The sequence below is a fragment of the Thermomyces lanuginosus genome, assembly GCF_041956635.1.
Source record: "Thermomyces lanuginosus strain ATCC 200065 unplaced genomic scaffold VTN49scaffold_29, whole genome shotgun sequence".
NCBI classification, from domain to species: domain Eukaryota; kingdom Fungi; phylum Ascomycota; class Eurotiomycetes; order Eurotiales; family Trichocomaceae; genus Thermomyces; species Thermomyces lanuginosus.
In genome coordinates, this window is record NW_027192363.1 from 677,645 (window position 1) to 693,132 (window position 15,488).

At 53.1% G+C, this 15,488-nt stretch overlaps 8 protein-coding genes across 8 annotated transcripts; 5 read left to right on the forward strand and 3 right to left on the reverse strand.

The window, feature by feature from the left end:
- Positions 1 to 335: 335 nt before the first annotated feature.
- VTN49DRAFT_3778 (uncharacterized protein) lies at positions 336 to 950 on the forward strand (the record flags this gene model as incomplete). The annotated part of the gene is made up of 1 exon (XM_069411650.1): positions 336 to 950. One exon carries the CDS (start codon positions 336 to 338, stop codon positions 948 to 950), a length of 615 nt encoding a protein of 204 aa, XP_069268248.1.
- Positions 951 to 2,764: 1,814 nt separating this feature from the next.
- VTN49DRAFT_3779 (uncharacterized protein) lies at positions 2,765 to 3,382 on the forward strand (the record flags this gene model as incomplete). Its single annotated transcript, XM_069411651.1, has 1 exon — positions 2,765 to 3,382. One exon carries the CDS (start codon positions 2,765 to 2,767, stop codon positions 3,380 to 3,382), a length of 618 nt encoding a protein of 205 aa, XP_069268249.1.
- A 387-nt stretch (positions 3,383 to 3,769) lies between these two features.
- On the reverse strand, positions 3,770 to 5,260 carry VTN49DRAFT_3780 (uncharacterized protein; the record flags this gene model as incomplete). Its single annotated transcript, XM_069411653.1, has 1 exon — positions 3,770 to 5,260. One exon carries the CDS (start codon positions 5,258 to 5,260, stop codon positions 3,770 to 3,772), a length of 1,491 nt encoding a protein of 496 aa, XP_069268250.1.
- An 883-nt stretch (positions 5,261 to 6,143) lies between these two features.
- VTN49DRAFT_3781 (uncharacterized protein) lies at positions 6,144 to 7,001 on the forward strand (the record flags this gene model as incomplete). The annotated part of the gene is made up of 4 exons (XM_069411654.1): positions 6,144 to 6,308; positions 6,384 to 6,479; positions 6,531 to 6,755; positions 6,819 to 7,001. The coding sequence occupies 4 exons, from the start codon at positions 6,144 to 6,146 to the stop codon at positions 6,999 to 7,001; spliced, it is 669 nt and encodes a 222-aa protein (XP_069268251.1).
- A 52-nt stretch (positions 7,002 to 7,053) lies between these two features.
- VTN49DRAFT_3782 (uncharacterized protein) lies at positions 7,054 to 7,736 on the reverse strand (the record flags this gene model as incomplete). Its single annotated transcript, XM_069411655.1, has 3 exons — positions 7,054 to 7,341; positions 7,392 to 7,605; positions 7,663 to 7,736. The coding sequence occupies 3 exons, from the start codon at positions 7,734 to 7,736 to the stop codon at positions 7,054 to 7,056; spliced, it is 576 nt and encodes a 191-aa protein (XP_069268252.1).
- A 291-nt stretch (positions 7,737 to 8,027) lies between these two features.
- Positions 8,028 to 9,283, forward strand: VTN49DRAFT_3783 (uncharacterized protein; the record flags this gene model as incomplete). The annotated part of the gene is made up of 4 exons (XM_069411656.1): positions 8,028 to 8,250; positions 8,314 to 8,900; positions 8,949 to 9,192; positions 9,243 to 9,283. The coding sequence occupies 4 exons, from the start codon at positions 8,028 to 8,030 to the stop codon at positions 9,281 to 9,283; spliced, it is 1,095 nt and encodes a 364-aa protein (XP_069268253.1).
- A 294-nt stretch (positions 9,284 to 9,577) lies between these two features.
- On the forward strand, positions 9,578 to 10,834 carry VTN49DRAFT_3784 (uncharacterized protein; the record flags this gene model as incomplete). Its single annotated transcript, XM_069411657.1, has 2 exons — positions 9,578 to 9,835; positions 9,917 to 10,834. 2 exons carry the CDS (start codon positions 9,578 to 9,580, stop codon positions 10,832 to 10,834), a joined length of 1,176 nt encoding a protein of 391 aa, XP_069268254.1.
- Positions 10,835 to 10,945: 111 nt separating this feature from the next.
- VTN49DRAFT_3785 (uncharacterized protein) lies at positions 10,946 to 14,551 on the reverse strand (the record flags this gene model as incomplete). Its single annotated transcript, XM_069411658.1, has 2 exons — positions 10,946 to 12,170; positions 12,225 to 14,551. The coding sequence occupies 2 exons, from the start codon at positions 14,549 to 14,551 to the stop codon at positions 10,946 to 10,948; spliced, it is 3,552 nt and encodes a 1,183-aa protein (XP_069268255.1).
- Positions 14,552 to 15,488: the final 937 nt, after the last annotated feature.

Genomic DNA, 15,488 nt, shown 5'->3' on the forward strand with positions numbered 1-15,488 from the left:
TGGGGCTCTGGGTCTGAATGTGGGTCTAATAAACTTAACGTCGGATCCACAGAGAATGCTCGACTACATTCTAGCCTTTGCGCCGATCCTCTGGAACCGTCGCGGTAATTGTATCCTCCACAAGCAGCTTCGAAGCAGATAATCACCAGATGCTGCGGGCATCTTCTGGAAATGAAGGCCAAAGTATATAAGGGGACGCCGATGCTGCTGAACGGCGACCAGCAGATCAGAACAACGCAACGTCTTGAATAGTTCGATCGAGCTCAACAAACGTCATCAGCATTACTACGACGAACTCTTTGCACAGTCGAAAGTCACAGACGTGATCATCCAAAATGGCTCTCTCCCAGCATTTCCCCACGATGAGTGACTTCGCACCCCTCTCCCGGCTTCTGGACGACTACTTTGACACGCCTCGCGACATTATGAGGTACATGGACGCTCTCAGCTCGCGCCATCTCAAGAATGCGCGTGCCCTCTCGAGCTTCATGCCGCGCTTCGACTTCCGTGAAAACAAAGACAGCTATCTGCTCGACGGTGAACTCCCCGGCGTACCCCAAGAGAACATTGACATCGAGGTCACCGACCCGCATACGCTCGTGATCAAGGGCCGCATCGAAGAGTCGAAAGAAGTCACTCCCGAACCTGAATCCGAATCCAAGTCTAAATCCAACTACCATTCTCCAACAGTCGAAGAAGGTGCTTCGGACAAGAGCTCGGAGGGTTCGAACGCCCTCCAGAAGTCGGAGGCTCAGACACCAGTCAAGTCGAAGGAGCCGGAGTACAAAGTGTGGTACTCTGAGCGACGGTCCGGATCATTCACTCGCACGTTCAACTTCCCGGTGCGGGTGAACCAGGATGGGATTCGCGCTAGTCTGAAGGACGGTGTGCTGTCGATTGTTGTGCCGAAGGAGCAGGCGCATACGACGAAGAAGATCCGGGTTGAGTAAACATGTTCGGAGGGGAATTGGAAGATCGGAATGGGAATTTGGGAATGTGTATTTCGATGATGCGTTTGGTTTCTGGGTTCTGTTGCATGTTTGATAGTATATCATGATATGAAATTGAGAAATTGAACTCCTTTGTCATTCAAGAGTTATTGCCATCTATTCGTAGGGTACCATGTTTGATTTCAAGTAACGCCGCCAACAGTGATCTGTATGAGACGCTACCAACAATAGTTGTTCTGGAGGGACAGACATCACTGACTGTGCGCTGTAAATCATTGATCCTGTCAGGAAATGAGGTTAGCAGAATAAGTATCCAATCCATGAATTGGACAGAAAGATGTGAAAGTGGGAGAGATTCCATGACTTTACGGCTGATCTTGGAAAATTTGGGTGATTCTGTTGAATGGGTGATGAATCGCGTACACTCCTTGGTATTTTTGTTGATGTATTTCATTATCTATCATTCCTTTGTTATATGTTTGGTTACTTATCCATGTACGTCAATAGGTGTTACTTCTTCTCTGTAGCACAACCAGAGAAAGTAGAATCCAGAAATTGACTTGTGTCCGTCAACTTCATTTGTCACTTCGAGTACTTGTTGTATGTACCATAGTCAACTCAATTGACTCTTCCGTCAATACGTTCTTGCCAATACTTGATTGAGACGGCATTAATTTAGCAAGAAGAATGCACACTCATGATTGTAATCCTCGACCATCCTCCATTGACCGGAAAATCTAACCAGACATTCATGTCAAATCCGTGAGCTATACATGACACCTCGATATGAAATGCCCTAACAGACGCGCTCCATCTTTACCTTTGCCAAATTCCTTGTCCCCATCAACAATAAATTTGATCATGGTGTCCACTTGAATGGACCTGTCTTGCTGATCACCACTCCTCTGCCTGCGTACCTCCCGCAACTGCATCTTGAGTTTCTAGTTGTTCCATCTTCAAACAGGAAGTCCGTCTGTTTCCTTCAGATTATGAAAGAAACTGAGTTTGAGATAGTGAAGGAGCGCAGCCCGTATACCGCAAACGACTAGTATCGACCCGTCGAAGTGTTTGGATGGCTATATCTGGCCAGCCATTTGATCTGTTTGCTTGATCATTCAATGAGTTCGACTGGTTCCTACTCGCTGGATTAATTCTGTCGAAAGATGAGAGTGAAATTGACTATGAAATGCGATTCTCCATCCCCATAGTACCGGTTCCACCGCTGTAGTACACTAGAGACAGAGTACTACTACTATCTGATACGAGTGCCTTTCGAACGATTTAAAAATACATTTCATCTCCTCAATTTTGATGCTTGACAGTAACATCTATGCTATTAAGCATTCGTTTAGTAGTAGTGCCATGGTTAGGAACAATGTTTTCACTCAGAATGCTTCGTGGTGAACATCGAAGAATTGTACCGACATCTCGGAGAGTCACGTGAAGATCATATTGCTGTGGGGAAAATGATCTTATCAGATAAGATGACCGATTCGTGCAGGCCCACTGAGAATATTCTAGAACATTCTCGCGCATGCGCCAACCGTCTGGAACCATCGAGTATGTTGTAACCGCTACGAGTAGCTTCGAAGCAGTGCTATTCCCGAGGACGTCTAGATGGTGCTAGCGATTTCTGGAAATGAAAGACAAAGTATATAAGATGCCAACGGCGTCGTTCAACGACGACCACCAGATCAGAACAACACAACGTCTTGGATAGTGCCATCGGATTGAACACAACGTCTCGATCAATACTTCCGAACTCGCTGAACGATCAACCAGCTACTACAAATCTACAAGCGAAATCATCGAAAATGGCGATCTCTTTGACGAGCGACTTCGCACCTCTCTTCCGACTCTTCGACGACTACTTTGACGCCTCTCGGGATCTCATGAGGCACTACGATACCTTGAGCACGCGCCATCTCAAGAACGCGCGTGCCCTCTCGAGCTTCATGCCGCGCTTCGACTTCCGTGAAACCAAAGACAGCTATCTGCTCGACGGTGAACTCCCCGGCGTACCCCAAGAGAACATTGACATCGAGTTCACCGACCCGCATACGCTCGTGATCAAGGGCCGCATCGAAGAGTCGAAAGAAGTCACTCCAGAATCCGAATCCAAATCTGAGTCCAACTACCATCCTCCAACAGTCGAAGACGAGGATGCTTCGGACAAGAGCTCGGAGAGCAACGAGTCGTCGTCATCTTCGAACGCCCTCCAAAAGTCGGAGGCTCAGACACCAGTCAAGTCGAAGAAGCCGGAGTACAAAGTGTGGTACTCTGAGCGACGATCCGGGTCGTTCTCCCGCACATTTAACTTCCCGGTGCGGGTGAACCAGGATGAGGTTCGGGCCAGTCTAAAGGACGGTGTGCTGTCGATCGTTGTGCCGAAGGAACCGGTGCATACGGCAAAGAAGATTCGGATCGAGTAAATTGGAGTTGAGCAATGGGCGATAGGGGAGAGACAAGGATGAATTCTATGTACTCCTTATAATGTGTATATGTATTATTACGATTGCATGTTTAACATTAAAATACCCAATTGAGTTATTTGGTTGAGAAATTTTCTTTTTTTTTTCCCCCTTAATTATATAGAAAACTGTAGAGCAAGTATGCATAGTATTTTGATGGACACAGGAAATTCAAACTTTTTGTAATAGGCTTGCAACAGTCTGTAGCCCATGTAGAGACAGAATTGTTCCAAGTCCCAAATCCGCATCAACGCGCCAGCAAGTTACTCAAGAATGTTTTTGCTTTCCAGATCATCCGAAGATGATTCCGTACAACTGTAGTGCGTGACAAAACCAATGCCGGCGGCCTCAGAGTTCCCCAATTCGAGCACCTTCGTTTACGGGGGCACTGTCACAGTTCCCGTCGGTCAAAGGATATTGCAGAAGCGGCGTTGGAGGGCAATCTGCCTTTTCCCTCTCGTACTGCTGACATTGCTGAGTCGCGGAAGGATCAAACGTTGGTGACTGGCATCGCTCGGTAAGTCGTAAGTCCTCCCTTTTGGGCGTGCGGCGTAGGCGCCTGGGATTTCTGGGCGGGGGAGCATCCGTTTCGGCCTCGGAGAGTGAGTCTACTGGAGACCACCGGAACACGCGCGACGATGGGTACGAATGCACTGGACTGGCAGAGCAGTAGCCGCTGTCTGCAGTGGGGAATATTTGCGAAGTCTGTAGCTTGAGCTCGGGATTGTTCCGATCATAACCAGACTCAGAGTTAGCCGCCTTGATGCGGTCGTGCAGCTCTTCATGCAGCGAGATTTCCTTCGCTTGGTCCTGTTTGTTGAGGAACGCTGGCGGAGGACATGTATCGGTGGCAGACATCGACAATCTCTCGAGCGATGATCCACTGGTCACATCGTCTGCGGAGCCATCGGTGTTTCGTGTCGGATCAGCCATTTGGTTGCTACTATCGTGGCTCGATGACGAAAGCCGTTGGTGCCGCGACATGCGGTCGCTCCTGGCCGGCGAAGCTGATCCATTCACAATTCTGAGGGAACCACGCTTTAGTCCGCCCAAGTGAGAGTAGCAGTCCAGGGAGACGGGCGACGTGGCACGATCGGTCGATCTGCGTGGCGTGGTCAAAAACCAGTCTGTCTCATCTGGCTCGCAAAGTGGTTCCTGTGCTGGTCTGAATGTTGATGATACGGGGAATCGTACACCTTCGTACTCGCGCCTGACAAGGGACCGGGGTCGTCGGTATGTCGGCCAGATTGTCATAGTTCGTTTGACCAGTGACCGCCCGCGGATCAGAGGAGGGTTAAGCTCAACCAGTGGAGCGATATCATCTGCATGCGTATTATCGACTGGCGACCTCGGAGCATGCGACTTCTCCGCCTCACCGAGACTGGTCAGAGGCATTCTCCGACTGTCCTGGGTTCCGTGTGCCGGTCGCGGGCCGGCAAACTCATCCTGCTGGTGGGTGTCTGGTTGTGTGCGTTTCGATAGCCATCGACGCGGCGTCGGCCGCATAGCCCCCTGTTGATGTTTCTTTCCGTCACTGGACCAACGCCTCTGCCCGTGGATCTGTGGTCGTTCCGCTGCAGCGGCCAGAGACGGCCACGACTGAACTCGCGGGCAATTTTCGTCCATTAACTCCGGCGACATCTTCGGTAGAACATCTCCCGACCACGGGCTTGTCCATATCATGGATTCATTTATGACGACGCCGGGTTTGCCGGGGCCATCCGGCGGGTCGGCATTCGCGGGTTTTAGTAAACGGAACGACGAAGAGACATCACTAGAGGACGGTTTGAAAAACCGCCACAGCGACTGACGCGTCTCTTTCGACGACGAGTTGCCCATGACTCAGATCAGGTGAGAGAATGGCAAGCATCTGGGACCGTTCGATGAACCAAGAGGCTTGGTTCAGCGAGGAAAAGGGCTGGCGCAGGAGAGTATCCATTGCTCTTAACCAGGAGAGGCCTGACAGCAGGCGTACAACACGCAGAAACGACCAGGACCGCATCCGTCAGGAAGTTGTGCTCATCACCCATTGCACTCGGGCCTTGCAGACTCTGCAGTTGACGTGTTCGGTTTCAGGCACAAAATATCACGCAACGGTCTGCCTTGAAACCGGTAACGAGATCTGCAGCAATCTATCCTGTTCAGTCCCCTCTTTGCCGTGGGCGGAAATGGGACTGTATGGCTGCTGCACATTCTTCGGTTCAGAAAAAAAGTTCCCGTTTTTGGCACTGATTTCCGCTCTTTTGAACCGAAGTAGAGAATTTGCATGCTGTTGATCGTCAGGGCAAGGGGATTTTTCAGGGCTAACGGAAGCAATAATGCACCCTGCGCATTCAATCTGCAGGATTCAAATCGCTCATCCCCAACTGTGTTCGCAAGAAAGAGTTTGTCGCATTCAGAATTGACCGTTTCGTCGAGTTTCCATTTTTCTCAAACTAGCATTTTTGGATAGTATTTTTTTTTTTCATCCTGATATCTCGATTGAAAACAATCAGCGGTAACTGGTGGAGTGTAAGTTGACGGAGCTCCCGATAGACGGTCCTGGCGGACTGGCCTCTCCTCCTCAAAGCGGATCTTCGCTGCTTCTGTTCTGATGACGTTTGCGAGCAAAAAGCTTCAATCGAACACAACAAACACGTAGCATCGCATCGATCTAGACTCATCGCTATCAAGACCATTTTCCAGCATTGAGGGACCCTCCTTATTCCCGCAAATAATCCAAATGTCCGTATGCGAAGGTCACCAGACTCAATTGTCGGCATTTCCCCTCCTCACCAGAGATGAGTTCTGCCGTGCTTGTGATGCCTTCGTCAGCAGAGTGCATACCGCGTCATCGGACGGTCTGGAGGCACATGGTTGGAGGTCGCTGAAATGGATGTCTGCCGAGGTATTTCTCTTTCTGTACTTCTTGTGCCGAACACAAATTGAATCAAGAATTGCAGCTGACAAATGCTGGCAATAGACCTGTCTGTCAATCTCAAAGCATGTGCCTGCTCTAGAAGTGTCCACTTTAACTGAGTCGGACGACACCCAGGAACTGCCGGAGGATGAGGATCCCGTAAATCTATCTAGTCGGTCTACGTATGATTGAATCCTAACAGTAGTTCAGGAAGTACGCAGTCGAAGTACACAATCTGGTCCATCCCATCATCTTGTTGTCCATTATGATATCGTTCTGTCTCCTACATATCAAGTCCCGGTTATGTACATGACCATTGCGGGCTTCGCCGCTGTGGGACCCTCTGGCATGGATGCCATATACCGATACCTCGTCCCCTCGCAGTACGGATCGTCCTTGAGAAGCAGTGGGGTCATGGGCGGCATCAGCTTCGGGGTATGTGAACATACTCTCACCGGCACGTTGTTGAGTTTTCAAATATCTGAATGCGAAGAACAGTATCACCCAGTGTCTGGCATTCCAGCTTACTTTGTCCACCCATGCAATACCGCCAAGGCCATGCGGGATATCGTGGGCGACAGAAACGTCGGTCCCGAGGAGTACTTGCTGATCTGGCTCGGCCTGGTCGGGAACTGCGTCAAACTGTCCATTCCAAGCCAACTGATCGCGACGCATGGTTGACCGGACCAAAGCCTGGCGAACAGAACGGAGTTCATTGCAGCCCAATGCCACGTTAGTCTTCGTCGGAGGACGCTTCCATCGGCACATCGCTCTCTTCTCCTTCCTCCATTGGTGCTTCCTCAGCGTCACTGTCCTCCTCGCGTGGGCGCTTAACTCCGTGGGGAGCTTCGGCGGCTTTCTCGCCAGGTTTCGTCTCCGCTGGAGCAGAAGACGGAGGCCCACTGAAGATCGACTTTTGTAGATCGGTGGATTGGGATTGCTCGGCAGGAGCAGTTGGAGGAACGTAGGTACCGCGGAGTTTGGCAATGATATGAGAACTCCCTTTAGCGTAGGCAATATTCTACAATAGGGGTCAGCAGCGATCCAGAGAATTGATAGCAGAGAGTTTACCATTTCCTTGCCGCAGATTTCGAATCCTTGTAGAGCCCGCATCGCCTGTGTGCTGGCCTGGACATCTCGAAACACCACATGGGCTTGGCCTCTCATTTTGTCCGTACGCATGACTACCACGTCCAAAACCGTGCCATATGTCGAAAACAATGTGTAAAGGATAGTTTTCATGTCGGTTTTCTTGACTTTGTCCGGAAGATTCTTGATGTACAATCTGCAATCCTGATTAGAGCTCTGAATCGTAAAAGCACGTGTTACTTGTTCCACTCACGTTTGGTTTGGAGCTCCCACTGAAGGAACTTTCCCTTGGGGACCATTCCGCGAAGGTATGTTTTTCGACGCCATGACGAGTCGCAGGTATAATATATTCGTAATTGTGTTCACCCGCAAGGGAAACAGGAAGAAGACAAAGAAATACAGCCAGAAGAGTAAAGGCGTCGCAATTGGTGACGGATTCAATTGTACGTGTGCCTGGAACTGAAGGTCAAAAAGCCAAATCTCAGCTTGTCATCACATCACGTGACTCAGGCGCTGGGCCAGGTACACCCCTCCATTGCCCTGAGGGAGGTTGCGACACCGCAACCAACTCATTAACAACGACAGTAGAGAGCTACTCCTGTCGTTGATTGCGCAATCATGGCCACTCCTCAAATTCACCACCTCTTTCACAGTCCCATTGCGGACCATGCGTTCTCCAGCGACAAGAATACGCTGGCAGTGGCCCGCGACACCGCCGTCGAGCTGTATCAGCAGTCAGGCGGCAAGTTTACGCTGCGGGATGAGCTGCGGGGCCACGACAAGACCGTGACAGGTGTGGATATTGCTCCCAACAGCGGCAGGATTGTGACCTGCTCCCAGGGTACGTCATCCGGAATTTCCAATGGCAAGATTGACCAAGATAGAATGTTGACAACTTGAGCAGATCGCAATGCCTACGTCTGGGAGCGGACCGCGACGGGATGGAAGCCTACTCTGGTGCTTCTTCGGATCAATCGCGCTGCGACATTTGTCCGCTGGTCCCCATCGGAACAGAAATTCGCCGTGGGGTCGGGTGCCCGCGTGATCGCGGTATGCTACTTCGAGGAAGAGAACGACTGGTGGATTTCGAAGCACCTGAAGAAGCCGATCCGCAGTACGATTACTACGCTGGCCTGGCACCCCAATTCCGTCCTCTTGGCTGCCGGCTCTACTGATGCGCACGCTCGAGTGTTCTCTGCCTACATTAAGGGAGTGGATGAGCGGCCGGAACCAACGGCCTGGGGCGAGCGATTGCCGTTCAACACCGTCTGTGGCGAGTTCTTGAACGACTCTGCTGGCTGGGTGCATGGAGTTGCATTCTCGCCGAGCGGGAATGCGCTGGCGTTTGCGTCGCATGACAGCAGCATCACGGTCGTCTATCCCAGCGCGCCTGAGCAGCCGCCTCGTGCGATGCTGAACATCAGCACTCGTCTACTGCCGTTCACTTGCTTGATCTGGAGCGGTGAAGACGAGATCATTGCAGCCGGACATGTTGGTGTCCCCCTGTTTGTATGAAATCAAAGCGACTGACTGCAACAGGACTGCGAGGCGTACCGCTTCCGTGGCAACGAGAACGGCTGGCAGCTGGTTGGTTCGATGGAAGGTAAGAAGGGGGGTCCAGGAGTCGCCAGTGCCCGGGAAGAATCGGCGCTGCACATGTTCCGTCAGATGGATCTGCGGGGTCAGACTCGTGACGATACCAAGCTGGACACGGTGCACCAGAACACCATCTCCACAATTCGTGTTTATGAGGAGCAGGGTGGTGTCGTGCGCAAGTACAGCAGTAAGTGCTATCTTCCATGAGCTTAGAAAGCTCGGACTAACATGTGATAGCGAGCGGCGTCGATGGTAGAGTAGTCATCTGGACCATCTAGAGACGCAGAGTTGTATTCAGTAGCGCTATTGAATTGCTGTCTATAGTCCATACTGGCCTTCTGATCCAATCATGAAGTCGTTGAGGCTGATCACGTGCTGTTCCTGAAAGCTCATACCGCCAAGCTTCTGACTAAGCACTATTCCCCAGATCATCACCCCAGGCCGTGTGACCATATTGTTGGTGGATGCTTGTGATACCACAGATCTTTGAGGAACCGCATCGGTGATATAGATCTCACCTCCCCACCGATGCTCCTGCAGCATGCTGTAGACATCGCAAGCAAGTTGCGGCCATGGCCGGCATCTTCGACAAGCTAGTATTGCTGGTCGTCCAGCTGTGGACCATTCTGTTTGGAAGTGTTGCCACTACGGTTGCTCGTCCAGCAACAAGCCATGGAGGAGACCGGCAGATCTCACCCGCGCTCTTTGCAGAGCTCGAGGAGCTTGCGCGCCTCGTGGATATAGCGTACTGCGTTGGCAACACGGGTGTGCACAAGCCATTTCGCTGCCTGAACCACTGTGCGGATTTCAAGCAGTTTGAACTCATCAGGGTAGGTACCCTAGTACTTTTGAAGTACCTTCTTGATAGTACTGTCAATTATATATAAGTTGGGCACTAATATGGATTTTAGACGTGGAACACTGGCCCGCTTCTTTCCGACTCCTGCGGCTACATCGCGCTGTCGCATCGACCATCTGCTCAGCGCATTATCGTCGCCTTCCGCGGCACCTACTCGATCGCCAACACTATCGCGGATCTCTCCGTCGTTCCGCAAGTTTACGAGCCCTACCCCGGCGGGTCGGACGACCATGATCATGAGAAACCACGTTGCGCCAACTGCACTGTCCACACCGGGTTCTACACATCATGGCTCAACACCCGGGATATTGTCCTCCCGGTCGTCGAGGATGCCCTCGCCGCATACCCAGATTATGAGATTGTGTTAGTGGGTCATTCGCTCGGGGGCGCCGTCGCTGCGCTCGCAGGCTTGGACATGCGCGCTCGGGGCTGGCACCCACGCGTGACGACCTTTGGCGAGCCGCGCATTGGAAACGAGGATCTGGTGGCGTATCTCAATGACCTTTTTGACCTCACCGCCGGCGGAGACGATGACGATATCGATGATAGATGTGAGGATCCAGACAATTGGTCATTCCGCCGCGTCACACACATCAATGACCCCATCCCGTTACTGCCCCTCCCCGAATGGGGCTACGCATCGCACGCCGGAGAGATCTTCATCAGCAAACTCTCACTCCCACCGGACGTCTCGGACGTGCAGTGGTGCTCCGGCAATGAAGACCCTCGGTGTATCAGCGGGGCGGAGGAGTCTTCCGCCGCGCTCGCCGCGCTGTCGTTACAATCCCAGTCCCCCCACACCAGTCGTTTGCATAAGCTCCTCGATTTTATTCCGGCACCGTTCCGGCTCTGGGAGCTGTTCTTTGCGCACCGGGATTATTTCTGGCGTATTGGGCTCTGTGTTCCCGGAGGGGACCCTGGAACGTGGCGGTTGCCGTTCTCTTTTTGGCGTAGATTAATATTTAATTGATTGCTACGACATAGTCAATCTCTGAGATTGGACTGAATATTTATGAAGCTACATAGAATCCAATCAAGCACACATTTAAAAACAGTCAACTCCAAACAGGAATAATATGCTCTACCGTCCATACTCCAAACTCGGCACAACCACCGGTCCGTACTTGACCACTCCACCAAACGCACTGTTGTCTCCCTGCACCATAAAGTCCGCGGCCAGACTCAGCCTCTTTTGATTGGCGCCGTTGGCTCCGGCGCCGACGTCCGCCGGCGTCATTGGGTACGCTGAGGCCAGGGAGCTGGCGATTTCTTGCGGATCGAATGCGACTATGGCGAGGTAGTTGCGGCGGGCCATGAGCTTGCGGTGTTCGCGCGGTTGGCCCGAGGGCTCCTTGGGGAAGACGTCGAGCATGTCCTCCTTGGTGTCCGTGGTCTGGGTCTCCCCACTGCTGCCGCCGTTGGGTGCCGTCAAGGATGAGGACCGCTGGCCGTTCTGGGGGACGTACAGCGTGCGGTTGGCGTTGTTGTTCAGGATCTTGAGGATGTACGACGACGGCGGGGTGTTGACCACCGGCGATGTGATCAATTGGTACATCGTCTTGTGGTCGTTGGGGTGGCTTGGGTCGTGCACCACGCCGGCGCCGCAGACGTTGACCGCGCCGGACAGGAACGTCATCCGGATGGACTTTTGGTGCGCGATGCCCTGTAGTGTCCGAATCAGGTACGTCCGCTCCAGGTCCTTGGACTCGTGCGTCCATTGGTCCCGCAGTTCGTCCAGGATGTCGATCTCGCCAAACGGGTTCAGCACGCTGTTCATCAGTCCAGACTTGCCCACCGCGCGCTTCACTGCGTCAAAGCCTGACCCGACAGCATCCTTGGCACCGACAACGCCCGCAACCGAGCTGGTCATCTTGCCCAGGAAATTATATGCACCCGTCACAGCCTTCTTTCCTGTCGCCACGGCGTTCGCAAGTTGCTCTGTGGATTCCAGGCGCGGGAAGATCACCGGCACAGGGATCATCCAGATGCAGTGCTGCACAGTTGGTGGCAGTAAGGCCACCTTAGGGAACAGTCCCTGGTAGGTTGGACCCGCCATCACTTGATGCGGATTCCGCTCCGAGCGGCAGTCTGCTCCCACGACAACTACCGCCGGCCCCAGGTATTTGACAAAGTGCCAACCAGTACCTGTGATCGTGAACAGATCCAGATCACTGCTGACATTGCGCAGCATCTCGAGCGTCGTGTGGTGCTGGAACAGCAGGTACATCTCAATGCCAATGCGGCCGACGTTCTTGAACATGTTGGAGAATTGCATGTGCGGCGGGTATGACCCGAAGCCATCAAAGCTATTTTCATTAGTCTAAATGTCAAAAAGAACTCGTTCGAACACTGCAACTTACATGTCATGGTCATCGACCTGCGAGATGTACGGAATCTGCGCCCACGCCTCCCGCAGATACGGCTGGTCAAAATGGCTCGTATAGTAGTGGAAATAGGCGTGTTTCACCTCCTCTTCATGAGCCGCCGTCCATGGAGCGTTCTTGCGCGCTTCCTTGCCGCGCATCTGCAGCCACTGCTTCAGCAGGGGAATCTCCTTCCACATGCGATCGGCAAAGATCTGTCCACCCAGTCCCAGCTGGCAGTGGAAACCGCCAATCTCTGCGTGCTTTTGCATGATGTCTTTCCACATGTAGCCCACACCGCCCAGCTTCTGGCGGTCATTGGCGCTAACATTGAGCGCAAAATCGTTCCCCGACGTCGCGATGAAGCGCCAGTTCGTTTCGTGTCGTCCCGCAACAAGAAACTCGTAGCGCGTGCAGCCCAGATGCGACGTGATGGCATAGGTCCACTTCGCAGGTCCGGACTCCTCCATCTTAAGGTCAATGTCGTACCGATAGAACGTCCAGCGCTGATGCGTCGCGATGGCGACGGGTTTCAGCTGCCGGGGGTTGGGAGACAAATCGATGCTCTGGTGAATATGGATCGTCGGCGGCTGAGGAGCGTCTGTGACGAGAAGAATGGAGCCTAGCCAGATTCCGCGCTCAATGTCCATGTTGGTGTATCGAAGATATGGACCAAAGTACACCCCGTTCGTCGGTGCAACTTTGTAAAGCTCTACGCCGCTCGCCGGAGGTGGACCCGGCGCTACGCTGGGGTCGAACCCAGGGGTCATGGGAAGGCCGGGCGATCCGAGTGGTTTGCCTCCAAATGTCGACAGACCAGGAGACGCCAGCGGATGACCGCTGTAGATCGTGGTCGCCGGAGACATTGGAGTCTCATTTAGGTTCAGTGGAGTCGGCCCCTTGGGGAACTCCCATTGTGTTGATTGCGTTGGCAGATGGATATAGTAGTACTGGCCCGAGTTAGGATCCAGGTGCGCGATCCACCCTTCTGGCAACGGGGGTGGCGATGCAGGCGGCACATTCGATGGCGCAGGGGATGCGACACTTGCTGGAGGATGTTGCTCAAGTGGTTGCGAGGCCGGATGAGGAGTTTGGCCAGGCTGATTCTGCCGGGGATCGTGTGCATACGCAGGATGGGACTGTCCCGCCGTTGCGCTAGTTGGTGGAACAGATGCTACCGTTGTACCGGCGACACCAGTGGTAGCTGCTGTAGTCGCTGGATGACCTTGCGGTGGTGGGGATGCCTGAGGAGGTCGCTGTTTCTCATTCGGATACCGTTGCGACGTGTCCGCACCAGCAATGCTCGAGTACGCGGGAGGTGGAGAAGACGTGACGTGCAGTCGCTGGAAATCCTGTTCCAGTGCATTCGGAGGAACCGTCGCGGGTTGCGTTCCTTGGGCTGGTGGATTCGTTGACGAAGGCGCTGGATACTGTTGGGTGCCAATGGGCGCCGACCCCTGGTACACGGTCGGAGGACCATACGGCTGAGTACCGGGCTGCTCAGTTGGCGTCCACGGCCGATGTCCCGGCTGTGGTTGTGCGCCCGCATATTGGTTGGCTCTCTGCTGTGCCACAGCATTCTGAGCTTGTAGACTTTGCAAAGTCGAGGTTCCGGCGATACCAGCGGCTGCATAACGGGCCTCAATGTCCGACGCCGGTTGTTGTCCAGGCCCCACGATGGGTGTTTCTGGCGGCGGTGGAGATCCCCGCTGGGCCATTGTCGTAGATGTCGATGCAGTCGAGTCAACTCGGCTGATCGAACTGGTGTTGTTGGCTCTGAAGCGAGCTTTGGCGGCTGCAGACGACGCATTCTGCGTTCCCGACGGAGGAGGGAAATACTGCTGGTGGTAATTTGGATGCGGTGTAGAATCAAGGGCCTGCACTGGCCGCTCAGCGGTCGCTGCTGTGCTCCCAGGAACAACGTTCGGAGACCCAGTGCCTTGTCGCTCCGGCGGCATTTGGGGTGGCGCATTGCCCCGTCTCTCTGCCAGTGTCGCAGGCTTTCCTTCCCGTGGTTTCAGAGAAGCGGGCACGTCCACGGGTGTTGACGCAGACGGCGATCCAGACGATCCATGCGGAGAAGACGGCTTCTGGGAAGAATCCAGGTACGGAGGCTGGCTCAACCCTGTCTGTTGCGGGCGGCCGTCGTTCGGATATGGTAGTGAGGTCGACTGCGATCCGGGAACAGGAGGCGACTGCGGCTTCGAAATCCTCAACGGCTCGACAATGGGAGGGTCGTGATCTCTTCGCGACGCGGCGTTATGATTATCGATAAACATCTCCTCTCCAGGAGTTCCATGGCGGCTTCCGGTGGATGAACTCATCGTGCAGTCGGCGGGCGAAAGAAACTGAAGCAAAGAGAGGAACGAATCAACAGAGAACGTTCATGAGAATACCATATATTTGTATTTGGTTGTGCTCAAAGGCAGACAGAAAAAATAATGGACAGGTAAATTCGAATACGAGGAGTTCAGCAGCTATCTGCCCTCTAAGGGCTGGGCAGTGAAGACATACCTGCGCTGGGAACTCCAAGCGGACACTCTCAACGGTTTCCTTTGCTCGGAGGGCAGCAATGGGTTTTACAGGCCACTAGAAGAACACAGAGCCAGGAGAACAAGGACAATGGAGGGTAGAGACGTCGACTGATAGCCATGACAGTCGTCCTAAGACCCCGCCTCAATTGGTCCGTCGGGCTGTGCATATCACGAAGTGATATGGAGGCGGGCTCGTGATTGGCTGCTGGTTAGGCATCACAAGTCTCCAGCGGTTAGCAGAGAGACTGTTGATTGGTGCTTTGCTCTGAAAGTCTGACGACACCAGATCCATCTCGATCCAATCAGGATTCGACGCTGCAGCCAGCCGCCCTCCGGCACGGATCCGGGGATATTGATCCGCACATCATTATGAAACCCTAACCCTACTTTATTGTGGTTTGCCGTCTATTTCCTTATTTGGGCCCTTTGATTGACAAGAAAACCCTAATAACATGAGAACCGAAACAAAACAGACACATTAATGGCCACCTAGTCGATAGAATGAAAACTAGAAATACATCGTGTGCCACGCAGTAGTTATTTATCAATCCAACAGTCTTGAAACCCGACTTCATCTCCTAGCTAGTTCAGGAACCATCAAGAACACCACCAACACCGTCTCATATCACGCCATCTGAACTCCGCTGAATGCGTGCGCCCAGAAACGTTGTCCCAAGATCCCTAGCGCCAGCTCCGCCCATGATGCTCTCAAAACAAAGGAACGAAA